The 16,970-nt window shown below is 33.8% G+C and overlaps 1 protein-coding gene and 1 long non-coding RNA gene across 2 annotated transcripts; one reads left to right on the top strand and one right to left on the bottom strand.

The window, feature by feature from the left end:
• Positions 1 to 89: 89 nt before the first annotated feature.
• On the bottom strand, positions 90 to 4,796 carry LOC147520134 (uncharacterized). The gene is made up of 2 exons (XR_015212472.1): positions 3,495 to 4,796; positions 90 to 305 (listed from the first exon to the last, which is right to left on the bottom strand). It is a non-coding gene; the product is annotated as an uncharacterized LOC147520134 (long non-coding RNA).
• A 2,784-nt stretch (positions 4,797 to 7,580) lies between these two features.
• Positions 7,581 to 15,762, top strand: LOC147520133 (uncharacterized). The gene is given in 12 exon segments (XM_086594242.1): positions 7,581 to 7,827; positions 7,906 to 8,109; positions 8,537 to 9,289; positions 9,385 to 9,585; positions 10,732 to 11,612; positions 11,700 to 11,768; positions 13,644 to 14,180; positions 14,182 to 14,573; positions 14,675 to 14,741; positions 14,859 to 15,087; positions 15,165 to 15,374; positions 15,443 to 15,762. Coding segments are annotated over 12 exon segments (4,110 nt in total).
• Positions 15,763 to 16,970: the final 1,208 nt, after the last annotated feature.

Here is a 16,970-nt window from a genome sequence, read left to right as displayed (position 1 = left end):
CAATTAGACACTGTCACACTCCAAATTTCCAGAAAATTAAAAATAGAGAATTATCCACACCCTATTCTATCTTCTGAAAATCCAGGATGAAACAAAACCCTAATAACCCATTATCAACCACGATATTAAAATATGAGATCAAATTACAACCATACGAACAACTCTTAATGTACAAATTCAAGAATTTACTAAACCACTCTATTACATCTGTTTCAAATCAAGACTTTATACTTCATAAAACTTATACCAATAAGACTTCAAGAGCGAATCCTAATCAAGCGTCTTCATCCGCTGCATTCCACCATCTATGTTCCCAAGAACACACCCATGTTGCAAAACAAAGCAAACATAGGTCAGCAAATTGAATTTGCTGGTATGAGTAGACTAACAACAAAATATATATAATAATTTTTCAAATTAATAAATATAACATTACCAACCATTTCAACTTAGAAGACAATATAGTTTCGTTTTCCAAAACGGCGTGTAGTTTCTTCCTAAGTAAGATTTCAATCCCAATATACATTTTCAAGATAACTCACAACAGAAATACCACTTATTACATACACATATGATAACTTAATTAAATATTGGTTTGATACACATTATTTTTAAGCCAGCACGACGTCTCAGGGTAGGATATTTACGTCCCTGCATAAAAGATTAACAGATCCTACCCTCCTGCAAAAACAGAGTTAGACAGCACTATAAAAGGATTTATCTCAGCCAGTCAAATTTTCATTCATAATCAAACCTCATTTAAGACATTGAAGTCTAATTAATACAACATAGTTTGTCCCGTATATTCGGGGAAAACTACTTATCATACCACCTATATCAAGGGTAGTCATTCACATGACATCATTACGTCATAAAGTTTCCAAATGCATAACTATATATCTCAGACTATTACAAGTCATTAATGCTTTCATAATAACATATCATTTTAGAATCATTCCACAATCACAGAAAAGATCATAAGCATTCAATAATATTATTCCCAGTCACACTTCACATCCATAACCTCACACAAACCACCTCTATATTTCTTTGTAAGAAAGCATATACATTATAATACATAAATATTCATAGACACTAACTCACTCATTCGTAAAATAAATATTTTACTTTGCTTATTAATTATCTTGTTGACTTATTTATAAATAGACTCAACCCAACCTTTAGTTCTTACTCCACGATTTGCACTCCACACATTTGCCAAATCACACATACACGTGTGCCTCTCTCCCACCGAGTATCATTATATCACAGCCATCTCTGGGCTTTCCATACACATAATCACAGCCTCTATGGCCATAAAATCTTAGGTCATTCATGGCACATTCAATGAATACATTGGGTCATTCCCGCCACATTCAAGGAATATCCATCATAACATTAACAGGCCATTCATGAATGAATGCCCTGAGTCATTCCCGCCACATTCAAGGAATACCCAAACCTACATTCCCGTACATTCAAGGAATACAACAAACCCGCAAGGCGAATACCTTAGTTCCTCTCTAGGGCAGTCCAAACTATTGGGTCATTCATGGCACATTCAATGAATACCCATTTATCACATGACATCACAAGTCATAATATCTCATTACTAAATCCTGAAGCGTGGAGAGTTCTAAAGATGTGGGCGACACATTAAAACATTATTATCACTTATAATTATACTAGCATTACTCATGTCAAAACAGACCACCCATGCAGAGAGTCATTTTCGCGCATCAAGGCAAATCAAGCACTTAAATATCATTGAATGTAAACAGACTTATAATCAAACAAATACAATTTATATAACCACACTCATATACACAATCTCGTAAGCAAATAGTTCATTAGCCCAAATTCAAATCCACACACACTAATGTCCAAAACAAATCTACATATATTAAAGTCTATATTCATATACAATTTCTATCTCACACATATATATTTATGTAGTCTCAAAACAACAGTAATTTCTAATACAATCACATAGTTATCACACAAACTAATATATATATTATAGATATAGTGTAGTGTAGTGGCTGCACTTTTGCTCAAAGCTGCCTACGTATCCAAATCTTTCAGGATTGGAATCAAGCCTTCGTAGTTCTTTTTAGCCACATAGTCTATGCTATAGTTTTTCCTATATTCATCCAAATGACATGTAACTTAAATATTTAGAAACTAGGGTATGTAGACATACTTTTTCATGTAGAACTCGAAGTCCCAACCTCAGCCCATCTAGAAGAAAACTTAAGTTGAAAACGGTAAAAATCCTAATTTTTCAACAAACTAGATTTATGACGGACTATCTTCCGAATGACACAACTCTTTCCACAGGTGTCTAAATGCATCGAGGCTTTTTACGTTGAAAATCTCACACACAGAACTTACTTTTTTATGTTTTAAAAAAAAACCCCAATCTCATTCTAAATGTTTGATAACAAAGCTCGAACACGGTCTTGTGAAACCGATTTCGGCCGACGTTTTTTTTGCCAATCAAACTTCCAAACACCATAATTAATTCCACGGGTCTCGGAATGCGATAAGGCCAATTGGAATAGAAAGCAGACTTCCAAATCTTACTTTTTTATGTCTTACAAAACTAGTTCAAACTCTAACTAAACCAAAATTGAGCTCGAAATTAGACTAGCGCTAAGCTTAAAACTTCTGACATCGAAAACACGCCAAATCATTCAAAGACCAACAGATACTAGCTACTACCACACAAATAGCCATGGAAACATACATGCATATAAAACAAGAGTCTTGGCTCCAATTACACATTATACAACTTTACTATTACCATCTTATATGTGATCAAGTCATAGAATACCACATTGAATTAAGCCATGGAATAACATGTGTACTACTCAAGCAATTTCACAAACAACATAAATTAAGTATCATAAATAGGTGCACCAGTAGCCATTGTCAAATATTCCTTATCAAAATCCAACCTTTACTTATTATGTATAAGACATTTAAATGCAATAAAGTCATGCAAAGAAACTACCGCCATATAAAGCCAGGAATAGCTCACATATCACAAAAGGTCAGAAGCCTACAAAGACATGCAGAGAATACCATTATACCTTCTCATATCTAAAAGTCACATTAGAATCAAATAATTACTTGTTATGCCCTCCAAATACTCATGGTAATATATCTGCGCCACTAAAAACAAACAAGGTATGGCAATCATCAATGGATATAACCGACCCCCTTTTTATGAGAAACCAATCTCTAACATATAACAATTGCTCACTTCAATCAGTTGACCAACAATTTAATGAATTCCATATACAATTACCAATCAATACATAGATAACCAAAAGAACGCGTATGTGTCAATATGCGATTTAAGCTTTGAGCACTTTAATAGATTTAAATCCCATAATTCCAAGTAAAACAATTCAATGGCTTAATTAGTAGAAATTAGTTAACAATCCATTAAAATTGATTTAGAACAAATTAAAATTTAGACTACTCACTTGCGAATTAATCAGAAAAGCGAAAACCAGCGAAAAGAAACGAAACCGAAAGCACACCGTTGCGCATATATGAAGGTTGTCTTCTCCCTCCGGCTTTTATCTCTCTCACAACCGTAAGCTCTCTCTCTCTCTCCCTTTTAGAGCACGTCTCTTCTCTTCTTGTTTTCTTTTTCTTTTAAAAAAACTCTCCCTCAAAAACAAGAACGAGTGTTTGGTAAAACCAAAACACCCGAAACCCCCATCCTTGATTTCCAGCAACTACTCATTCCACTTCCCACATTTTTATGATTCTATCTTTATCTTTATCCTTATCCTTTCTTTTTATTATTATTTAACTTTATATATATTTAATAAAAATGGGAATGAAAAATAGGGTTGTTATACACACCATGAAGAATTTCCATCCAACTAAAAGCACTGTTTAGAATAAAAGGATAGGTTTACTTTGAAAAATAGGAAAAGCGGTTAAAACAACATTGAGTTTAATAGGAAGATTTGAGGACTACTACAAAAAATTGTTGAAGACCAAATGAAATATATATAAAGTCTGTTTACAATTCTAAAAATAGATCTCAATCAGTAATTGCGAAAAATTGAGTAGAAAATATAGAATTACCAGAAAGGGATTTCTAAAATTATTTAGACGGTACTAGCTAGACCGTGTATTATTTTTGTTTTGTTAATTGAACCAAAGAAGGTAAAAAATTAATATAACTTTCAGAAAAGATAAAGATAGCCAAGACAATTTAAACAAATGTTTATTTCCAACAAAAGTGATAAGTACAGTCATACAGATCAGTCTTGCAAAAGGGTATAATAATAACAATAAAAATACTAATAAAAAATCAACTTAAGAATAAGATAGTCTTTTCCTTTGTGAGATGTGTTGAAGATAAAAGATAATATCTTTGAACAAAATATAAAAAAGTGAATTCATTGTTTCGTAATCCGAAATGAGAGCAAGAAAAGCATCAAGGCAATATCCAATGATGAGCAGTTTTTTAAGATGAACGACAAACCGATATTGTAATTAAAAACATAATATAAATATACTAAAAAGAAGGAGAACTAAATTTGAAAATAGAAGATAGAAGCTTACATCGACTGAGTACCTTATAACATCGTCGGTTCGTGGTTGATCATTTGTCTTGTTCTTTACTGAATTCTATATTATTTTTAGGGTTTATAATAATAAGTTAAGGAGTCATAAACTATAAAAAGAGGGAATCACAATTTTTCAAAAGAATCATAAAAAAGAGGACCAAACCTCGTTGACTGGCTTTGCAAACACAACACCATTGATTTTTTATCGAAGAAAGGCCCCTTCATCTCGAGGCCATGGAACTGTGTGTCTAAAGAGTGGGCAATTCGGCTTGGAACCTTTCTTATAGACCCACTGGGCTTGGACTTTACTCTACTATAGATCTCATGTGGTGGGTTAGTCTGCGTTATTCTTAAGCTAACGGCCCGGAACTGAAACCGAATGTTTCGATTCTGGGTCTTAAAAAGTTAGACCCATTTAAAATTGGTCATTAAGAACTGAACCGATAGAATATATAAAAATTAGTATTATATTATATTTAAGAACTTAATAGTAAAAAAAAACCCGTGGGTACATCCAAACCAGACATCCTATCAAAAAAACCATAACCGATTATTATGATTTCGATATATAAAATTTAGTATTATATTATATTTAAGATAATCAAACTTATACATTATAATATAAAATATGTTTTTTACGTGTAAAAGTCTATTATATATATATATATATATATATATAGCATAATAGTGAGTGTGTGTTGTTAAATCTATATATATATATATATAAAAGCTCACACCTTACCTCTCTCTTCACCATATCATTCTATTTTCCAAACCGTGCATTCTCATACACTCCTAAAAAAAATGCAACTTTATAAATTAGTTTGACCTCTCTAGATTTGCTACTTTCTCGTTCTTTTATTATTTATTTATTTGGTTCTCCTAATTTCTTTTAAAACGAATCCTAATAAAATAAAAGTCCTAAAAACTACTAAACCAAATTCTTAAAATACTATACGAAATTCTATACGAAGATGAAGATATCAAAGTTTGCCAAAAGAGATCACCATCCGTTGTCTGCTATGTAACACTCTCATTACCATGTACACAAACTGTTTGGATCTCTCTGCTGCATTCAATATCTTTGACGAGATGACTAGCAATCTGGATTCAGTTTCTTGGAATGCAATTCTAACAACATGTCTGCGTCACAACTCCATGTAGAGCAAAAAAAAAAACTTAGTACCCCATAAAGATGGATACAAAGAAGGGTAAAGACTGGTTTCAAAACTCAAAACAACAATAGCAAATACACACACCGCATCAAACTTCCCAACCATCTCAGAGTTTGCCTCAGCATCATCCTGAAACGGAACATCACCTTATGACCCCATACCTCAATAAGACTTAAAAGGTAATAATGGTGATAAGTTAAACTAACATTTCAAAACGCAGAGTAGCAAATTACAGGTATTTGGTTATAGTCAATTGTCACATCTATTTAACCAAAACGCAGAGTGGTTGCGCATAATATCTGTCACAAGGTATTGTAGAATCTAGAGACCAATTGGATCTTCACGCGACTAGATGAATAAAAACACGCAAGACCAACTACGACACTCCAGGGAAAGGTGGGTCAAAAGGAACAAATATCAACTGACAACCTATGCCGCTATTCATACTAACATGTTTTCAGTATCTTAATGTTAAGATAATTAGTATGAACATCACACAATAGTTTCTTTGGTAGGCGTATGTAACAAAGCAGATCTTTTCAAAGATAACAAGTCCAGTTATCTATGTTTTTTTATGCGAAAAAGTCCAAATATAGTTCATAGCAAATGTATAATGTGCATAAATTCAACACTTTTTTTCCGTTCTCAAATTCCACAATACATACATTAAGTTCAAGGATAACCTCCATTACCTTTGCATCATCAATATCTTGAAGCAAGGTTCGCTCACATGCCAAATTCACCCTTTGGGCTTCATCAAAATAGCTCCTTCTTTCCTATTTGATTAGAGCTAATTAGTTATGCATGTCCAAATAACATAATAGTATTCAATTGAATCAATCAGTAACGACTATATGACATTTCATGTTTATATCAATTATTACAGGTTCCAAAACACACGTACAAACTTAACTTCTTATTTTTTAAAACTCTACGAATCCTAATAAAACAAAATTCCTAAAACCTAATAAACCAAAAACTCCACTTCTTATCTCTTAAAACTGTCAAACCTAGCAACTGAGTTAGATTTTGAATTCCTAAAACCTACTAAACCAAAAACTCAACTTCTTATATCAAACTCAACTTTCTAAAAACTCTCAATTGTATAGCTTCAATGGTATCAAAAGGAACATCAAAGCGTGCTTCAACCAGTGGTAGAGCATCAAAAAAATAGAGCAAAACCTAGAGCAGCAAGAAGGACAAGAATAAAATCAAAGGAAAAAATAAGTATTGTTTCAATCTTAATACCTATATTCACTCTGTGGGGAAAGGTATGCAGTGGTAAGGTATTTCAACCACAAAATTAATAATAACAATAATAATCACATATATTCCTTATATTATGAAAGTAAATGTCAGAAAGACAGTGCTTGCTATTTTTTCAATATAAACTATTAGATTGTTTTATTTTATTTTTATTTAGTTTTCCGATATGAAAGTTTTAAGTTTAAATCAACTGAATTGGTAATGGAATGATTTTATAATAATTATTATGCTAAACAGTATACCACATCTTCATGTTTTTATGAGGTATATTCTGTTTCCAGCCCTAACCTTCTCTATGTTAACCTACTATTCTATTTGACTCTACACCTCCACTCTTTCAAGTGGACTTTTCTCTGTGGTTGTGAAGTTGTCATGGTACACAATACCTCATGATATCAGTTCATATACCTTCTCCTCTTTTTGTTGAGTTATGTTATACACTAGCACAAATATTGCGGCAGAAAAACACTAATTGATTGATTTTGCAGGCACTTATCCAGTTTTAAGCAAATCAGAATGTAAACTTAATCGATCTAATCGAATGCGTTATTTAGCGGACAAAAGGAAAAGGTCTCTTGGTATTGAGTGTATGCAAAATCAGGAAAGAAATGAATTAATTAAAATAATTTCCAAGCAAAAAAGAGCTGACCTGAAGAAGAAGAGGAAAAAATCCGTTGTTGCTGAGTTTAATGAGTATATATTAGTAGACGAAGATTATTATTCACAAATGAGGAGTAGTGAATCAGATGGTGATGAAGAAAACATATCAAATGAAACTGAACATAAAAGTAATATTTTCAATATATTTTAATTTTTTATTATGATAAAAATTCCTAAAGAAATTTTTATGTTTGTGTTTAACACAGGAAATTGTCATGAAGCCTGGAATTTTGGAGAGCCAAAGTTTATGTGTTCATTTTGTGGAGCAATACTTTGGTATGAAGAAAGGGTTGGTAGAACAAAGCAGACCAAGAAACCAAAGTTTGGAATATACTGCCTACATGGAAAAGTTCAATTTCCTCTTTTAGCTGATGCACCTCCATTCCTAAACCAGCTACTAGATTCTGAAGGTGGTTCAATGTCTACAAATTACAAAGAAAACATGAGGGCGTATAACACGATGTTTGCTTTCGCATCAACTAGGGGAGTGGTCGATAAAAAAATAAACAATGGTAGGGGACCATATGTTTTAAGATTAGCGGACAAAATCATCACAAAATTGGTTCCCTGCTACCAATTCCAAGTACACTTTCTAAATTTGGGCAGTTATACATATATGATACAGCTAATGAAGTACAATACCTTCTTCAAAATATTAGATTCTTAGATATTAGGATATTAGATTTTTTTTTTATTGGCTAGGATATTAGATTTTTTCCGTAAATATGATTTTCTTCAATGAAAAATTGAGCAAATAATTAGTCATTTGAATTTTCGTAATAATTCTGTTTTTACATGTTCTTTATGAGTTAATTTGGTTTTTTCCCTTTGTGCCAGGCCAGACTCCTAAATTTGGGCAGTTATACATATATGATACAGGCAACGAAGTGCAAAATAGATTGAACTCTTTTAGTAAGAAGATTGAAAAGAAGAAACCGTTGGATCCAAACATTATAGCAGGACTCATTAGTATGTTAAATGAAAACAACAGAATAACTGAGACTTACAGAATGGCGAGAGATCGTTTTGAAGAATCTGAAACTGCTGATGTTAGTATAAGACTCTTTAGCACAAGAGGAACTGATGGAAGGCTCTACAACTTACCCACTTCTAATGAGGTAGCTGCTCTCATTGTTGGTAATGGAGATGAATCTCAAGGTCACCGTGACATTATTGTTGACAAAAAAGGATATGGCTTAAAGAGAATTGATGAAACTTTTCCAAGTTTTATGTCAATGCAATATCCTCTCTTATTTCCTGACGGAGCTGATGGATATGTGCATGAAACCAAGTACAGAAATGGTAGTAAAGTGGGTAAAAGACAACATGTTACCATGAGAGAGTACTATGCATTTAGAATGCAAATGAGAGGAAATGAAGGGCTAACAATACTCAAAAGTAAACGATTGAAGCTACAGTTTTGGGTAGATGCATACACTGCTATTGAGGAGATGATGCTTTCATGGGTCAAAAATAACCAACATACTATTCGTGCAGAATTGTACCAAGGTTTGGTTGATGCTGTTGTTTCTGGGGACACTAAACCTACATCTGTTGGTAGGCGATTAGTTTTACCATCATCTTTTACAGGTAATTAAGTCTATTGAAATCCCCAAAATTCACTTACAAGTTTTAAAAATGAATTTATAATGACAAATGATTAGTTTTACTATTGTCTTTTACAGGTGGTCCAAGATATATGGTACAAAATTATCAGGATGCCATAGCCATTTTCAGATGGGCTGGAACTCATGACATTTTCACCACATTTACTTGCAACCCTAAGTGGTCTAAAATTCAAATGGCATTGGACAAGGTTTCTAAGGGACTAAAACCTGAAGATGCCCCTGATATTGTTGCTCGGGTATTTGAAATAAAAGCACGAAGTTAATGATCGATTTTAACGGGCGTAAACATTTTGGTAAAGTTTGGGGTGTCGGTCTTTATAGTTAAATGTTTTCACATAAGTTTTAAATGTCAATGACCCTACTTTTGAAAAGTTAAACAATAAATATGTCCTAACTCAAACACATTTAGTCAAGCTCCTGCACTATCCTGACTTAGCATAGAAAACAACATAAATAACCATGGACTTAGCATTCATGTAGCGCCACACACACATACACCAACCAAACACAAAACAGTATAATGTTTTCTTTATTTCTTTTTTACTTTTTACCTGTTGCACATGTTCTTTGCAATGTTTGTTGCCATAATTTAGTAGATGTTATAGTTGATTTAGTATGTTTTTACCTGGTCACGGAATGGGATTGCCTTCTTTTTACCAAAATCAAATTCCTTAGGACTATAGTGAACAGTGGAATCAAATAAGAGAAAAAGAAAAATCTTCAACCTGAACAAATGAACAACATTTGTTGAATTCTTTTATATTCTCTGCTATAATTACCCTAGCACACGCCTTTGCTAACCCATCAAACGTGACATATTTATCTCCAGAGATATTGAAGATTTGATTGCTTGCTTTCTTATTACCAAGAACCTGAATAAAGGCAGTGTCCAAATCCTGTAACAATTAAATAAAAATAAAATAAGAAGTAGTTATAGCTGTAAATTTGAATTGTACATTATACTTGAGATAAAGATTTTAATCTTTTAACTTTAACATGGCCAAGTTGCGTTATTTGAACCCCTGAATTCGGGACTGGAATTGGACGACCAGCTTTTAATCTTTCTGGAACAGTAAAATAATGTCCTGAAAGCATGTCTTCTACCATAGATTGCATTTGAGCAGGACAACTATGATTGTTAAGGGATATTTCCCTAACGTAAAGGCTCTTTAGTGTATCTATTGAAAGCTGAAATATGAGAGTTGTCCATTTTGCCTAGGACTTACTTTGCAGTATCATACTCAAAACAGATGCTATACTAAAATCCATACTTTCCTATAGTTTACAAAAAAAATGTTTTTTTTTGCATAATTTGGTAGTTAATGCCCTGTTTGATTTAATGATCTTTTCTTATACGAAAAGCTTACCTTATATTATTTTATTGTCTTTTCTTTGTTTTTGCAGCAATATACACAATAGAGTTTCAGAAAAGAGGATTACCTCATGCTCATATATTGCTTTTCTTGGATAATGGTTCCAAGCCCAAGACTCCTGCTCAGATAAATAAGTTAATATCAGCCGAGCTTCCTGACCCAGAAGATAAAGTTACGTATGCAGCAGTTACACAGTTTATGATACACGGACCCTTTGGAGATAAAAATCCAAGCTCACCATGTATGTTGGAAAATAAATGTTCTAAACACTATCCGAAGGCTTTCAGCAGTGATACTACAATTGATCAGAATGACTTCACCGTTTATATGAGAAGAAACAACGGTCGTAAAGTCACGGTTAAAGTGTTTGATAAGACTGAGGAACTGGACAATAGGTGGGTAATACCACATAATGTCGATTTGTGTGTTAAATTTCAAGCACACATAAATGTTGAGCATTGTAATAAGGAAAGGTCGATAAAGTATCTTTTCAAATATATTAACAAGGGCAAAGATAGAGGCACTGCTTTTATTGTTGAGAATGTCGCAACAGATGTAGACACGGGGAAGCAAATCATTCAAGATGTGGACGAAGTTGGACGTTTTCTTGATTGTCATTATCTTTCTGCTTCTGAAGCATGTTGGAGATTATTGAACTTTGAAATTCAATACAGAGACCCAAGCGTAGAGAGGTTGCCATTTCATCTTGAAGGAGAACAAATTGTCTACTACAGTGACAATGATTTACCAGAAGAAGTCATCAAACGCGAGAAAGCTTCAAAAACAAAATTTACAGAATGGTTTAAAGTCAATGCCATGTATCCATCTGCTAGAGAACTTACTTATATGGAATTTCCCACTAAATGGGTTTGGCAAGTCAATGACAGAGTGTGGACTCCTAGGCGGGAAAGGGTAAAAAGAAAGATCGGGCCGTGTTTACTATGCTCCCTACATCGGGGAGAGATTTTACTTTACGGATGTTGCTTAATATTGTCAAAGGTCCTAGAAGTTTTGAAGAAATCGAGAGCAGTCAATGGAACTATTTATCCTACTTTCAAAGCGTGTGAGGTAACTTATGAAATTTTGTTTTCGTATATCATTATAATTGTTGAATCTTGGGAAGTTAAACAACATAATCATGTCAACACATAGTTATTTCTAGATGAATATAATTTAAATGTCATTTTTACCATGCTATATTGTTGAATTATTGTTTACCAAAATATAATTTAACTGTTTACCACACACACACTGACAGACTCATTGTACTAATATAAGCTTTTACATCTTCTAAATACTCAAAAGGGAGACAACACAATTGCATCAGCTTTAAGTGGTTCGACTTGAAAGCCACATTACTAGAGATGAACCCCATAGCTGGGTATTAATTGAGGAGTCTAAGCCACTGCACATTATCAAATGAATATCCTAATACATAAACTTAGTATCTAGGCCTGAATTAATTAGAGTCTTCTGTCTTCACAATGAGAAATATATAAAAAGAATGTAAAGAAGAAAAAATAAAAGACTCACCGGAACATATGAAGGTTGCAACTTGGATGTAGTCAAATACCTCCTAAAGTAAGGAAAAGTGGAGGTGAAAGCCATTTCAATCGGTACTCTCCAGGTTGCCTCCATTCATGTCTCATGTAAACCATGGTCTTACAGGCTATTCAAAAGTACTAGAGAGAATGTTTTGCACATTACATACATAAAGTTCGTATTTCAATATAGAGAGAACAACATTCATATATAATGCAGAAATAATTGCATGTATAAGAAGTAGCAGGATTCTAAATCAATCACCGCCAGCATGCATCTTGGGATTCATGCACTCACAGTGAACATGATATACGTAGAAGAAACCAAAGCAAGTATGGCCTAACGCATATGTGGAAGTAAGTTAGTAGTGTTCATCCATACCCCGGTTTGGAGCTGTTGATTGGCCCTGCTGACAAGATGAAGGCCTACCCGGTCCCGTCTTTTGTAAGAAGATTTAGCAAGCTTTTTTGGATTATGTGTGCTTGCATTGGTGGGGGTGATGTCTGTGGGTTTCTAGAACTTACCCTACCTTTAACCCAAACCTCAGGCAGGTTAAGGTTGAACTGAGAAAGGCAGTCCATCCGCTCATTAGGTCATCACTCATCACTAAGTATCCTGTTGCTTCCTTTGGCGACAACACATTTCTTTTAGCGGTGGAGTCATGACAACAAAGTAAAATAAAGTAAAAGGAATAGATATGACAACAAAACATGGTAAATCATGTTTAGCTGAATTTAGTAACAGAAAACAGGAATTCTTGCAAGCAAAAAAAATTCAAGTAGAACGGGTCACAAATGTAAGTTTATTTATAGGCGGAAACTGACAAATGTGTGTATTAATGGGGAAAAAAGGAAATAGTTTTTCATTACTTATTGCTTGATTAGCAATAACCCGAGCACATGATGTCTTCCCTAAGGAAATAGTGTTTGGTTACTTACTGCTTGATTAGCGATAACCCGAGCACATGATGTCTTCCCTGTCCCTACAAGTCGCATTTCCAATCTTAAGCTACTTTAGACACTAGATAACTAGAAGGAAAATTTTAAATATATATAGATTACTGTTAAAACATGAAGTTTAAATTAAACTGGCAGCAGTTATTGGAGGGAGTAGGGTAACAATTACAAAACATTTGCTAAGAGACTTTTGTTCCAAGATTTCGTCTCAAGAGTGTGGATAGGTTGGCTAAGACGGTGGAAGCACTTTTGGAGGAGCATACTTAATCCAACAATAAAGAAAAGGGACTCTCCTAAAACTTTTACAAATAAACTTAGGAAACACATACACACTTAGATTTGTTTTTTCCTGTTGTCTATTTTGAAAAACTCCTGAAGTTAATATATGCTGAATTTTAATTTTAAACTATACATATTTAATTGTTCAATTAAATTTACCTGCCAGGCACTAGGTTTGCTCGATGATGACAAAGAGTGGGATGATGCACTAAAAGAAGCTAGCGGATGGTTATGTCCTAAAGCATTGCGAGCGCTATTTGTGATGTTAATGTTGATGTGCGAGATATCATTTCCTGAAAAACTATGGGAAAAACATCACCAGGCACTAGGAGATGACATGTTATTTCAGTATAGAAGAATCAATGGAAATCAGACATTGATTTTATCAGAGGAGAAAATAAAGAACTACACTCTATGCGAGATTGAAAAAATCATGCTCAGAAGAGGTAAAACTTTGGCAAAGGTCAATGACTTCCCATTTCCAAATATGAAAGACCAGATGCCAACTGGTAATAGACTGATCGCAGGAGAACTTGACTATGATTGTCGTTCACTACGTGATGAATACGTTAGAATGCATGAAGTTCTTAATACTGAGCAGCATGAAGTATTCCAGTTAGTCACCCAAGCAGTATATTCACAGAATGGAGGTGTATTTTTTGTTTACGGCAGTGGAGGAACCGGAAAGACGTACATATATGGACAAAACTATCATCTCAAAGCTAAGATCTGAAGGTAAAATTGTTCTTGCAGTTGCCTCTTCTGGAATAGCATCACTACTCCTACCAGGTGGGCGAACAACACATTCTAGGTTCAATATTGAAATTCCTACTAGTGAAGAGTCGACATGCAAAATCTCAAAACATGAAGAACTGGCGAAGCTAATACAAAAAGCAGATCTTATTTTATGGGATGAAGCTCCAATGACTCATAGGCACGGATTCGAAGCTGTCGACAGAACTTTAAAATACATAATGGATGAAAATAACAAATATTTTGGCAGCAAAACATTTTTAATGGGTGGAGACTTCAGACAGATTTTGCCAGTTATTCCAAGGGGTAAAAGAGGTGACATTGTTGACGCTTCAATAAACAGGTACCATTTTGAATATATCAAACAATCTTAATTTTATCAAATAATTCATTTAGTAACTTTGAACAATTTTTAATTTTGCCATTTTTAATTCTATTTGACAGGTCTAAAATCTGGGGAGAATGTAAAGTTTTTCATCTGACTCAAAACATGAGATTAAAAAGTGACAATGTTGATCCAAAAACAACTAGCTCTATATAAGATTTCAGCAAATGGGTTCTAGATCTAGGAGACGGAAAGTTGCCAGCAATTTCTATGGAGAACGATATCGAGCCAACATGGATATAGATTCCAGATGATCTTCTTATTCCTGAATCAGAAGACTCAATTAAAGATATTGTTTCAAATATTTATCCAGATTTTGCAAACAATCACGGTTCTGTAAAGTACCTCAAGGAAAGAAGCATCTTGGCCCCCAAGAATGAAACAGTTGATGAAATCAACTCATACATTATTTCATCACTTCCAGGAGATTTACAGAGTTACTTGAGTGCAGACACACTTTGTCCTATAGAAGGTTAGCACGTTAAAAAAAGTAGTTATATAAATAACTGTTTTTAACTTTTATTATCTTATTACTTCGTTGTTTTACAGGAAAGTCTGATGAACAGGACGTTCTCTTTCCTACAGAATTTTTGAATACTCTTCAGTTTTATGGATTACCAAACCATAACATTGAGCTGAAAGTTGGTGTTCCTATAATGTTAATGCGGAATTTGAATCAGAGTGCGGGGCTTTGCAATGGAACTAGGTTGATTGTGACAAGGATGGGATCCAAAGTTATTAAAGCAAAAATTATAACGGGTAAGAAAATACGTGATCCAATAAATATTTGGAACTTTACAATCATATAAGCAAATTCATAATTACAGGTACAAACATAGGTGAACCTGTCTATATTCCAAGAATTGTCCTATCTCCAACTGACACAAGGTGGCCATTTGTCTTCAAGAGGAAACAATTCCCCATCAAAGTGTGTTACGCACTGACAGTAAACAAGAGTCAAGGACAAACTTTCAACCATGTTGGTGTTTATTTACCACGTCCAATTTTCACACATGGGCAGTTATATGTTGCTGTTTTGAGAACGACATCTAGACAGGGGCTAAAATTTCTAATCAAAAGGGAAGATAACGAGCCAAAAGGATATACGCAAAACATTGTGTATAAAGAAGTTTTTCAAGCAATCTGAGGAAGGTACTGTATTTCAAACAAAAAATACTTTATGGTGTTTTTTAATTTTTTAATAACCTATCCTTACTATGCTTTTGGTCTTCTTTAATGCAGGAGAACCTTATAGGGGATATTAGGTAGTTTATTTAGTCCAAGAAAGTTCATTACAACTTCTATGTTGCTTTAAGTGGTGTAGCCTTTTTACTTGGTTTTCTATATGAATTTTGAATCTACCATTATTATGAAGTTAACTATTTTGGTGTTTATATTCTTTGTATTTCCATTTTTTTGTTTTCCCAGTGGTTTTTTTGGTCTGCTGGAGACGATGATATATTTAATTATCAATGTTTCTTATCTTAAACAAGAAACACAAAAGGATTGTCTTAGTTGCTTAATGACTAGGTCTTAGGTGATTCCACATTAGATATTGCAGTTGGAAGACTTGGAGGTGGTGGAGAAAAATTAGGATTTGGAAGCTTGGTTGATTGCTAACCTGTAGAAACAAGACAACTTAAAATAGAAAGAGATGCCAACATTTTAGGACTTGACATCCGAATAGAAACAAGACATCTTAAAATAGAAAGAGATGCCAACATTTTAGGACTTGACATTCGAATTCTGTTGTTGAAATGTTCAGTATCAAATTATTGACGACATGTGATTCATCCAAGAGTAGAAAATGCAATTTACCGACAGAGCAAAAGGAAGAAACTTCGTTTAAAGGACATCACAGAGCATGATCGCACCAAGGCCACATTTATGACAGTCCCAGGCAAAAGAGCAGCAGCAGCAGTTTTGCTGAACCAACTTGTTTTAATTAGTACATGGAGCAGCAGCCTTTAGGAAGAAAAAGCTAGAGGCTGAGAGGAAGCAAGAGAGGTTGTTATGCTATTGGCTCAAAGCTTACAACTGGCAGCAAGTATGAATACGGCACAAATCACACCTGAATGTCCAACTTTATCATACTCGGACACAAAATTATAACCAATAGAATCTCTAACTAAATCTTACAGTAAGACTCTATTATTGTTAATGTTTTTTTTTTAGGACTCTATTACTATTAATGTTTATCTGTTCAACAAAATCTCTAACTAAATCTTACAATTTTAATAGGACTCTATTACTGCTTACAACTGGCAGCAAGTATGAATATGACACAAATCACACCTGAATGTCCAACTTTATCAAACTCGGACACAAAATTATAACCAATAGAATCTCTAACTA

Source organism: Coptis chinensis, chromosome 2 (genome assembly GCF_015680905.1).
Source record: "Coptis chinensis isolate HL-2020 chromosome 2, ASM1568090v1, whole genome shotgun sequence".
In the NCBI taxonomy this organism is placed as follows: Eukaryota; Viridiplantae; Streptophyta; class Magnoliopsida; order Ranunculales; family Ranunculaceae; genus Coptis; species Coptis chinensis.
The sequence above is the reverse complement of the archived record's forward strand: the minus strand, read 5'-3'. Positions and strand labels throughout refer to the sequence as shown.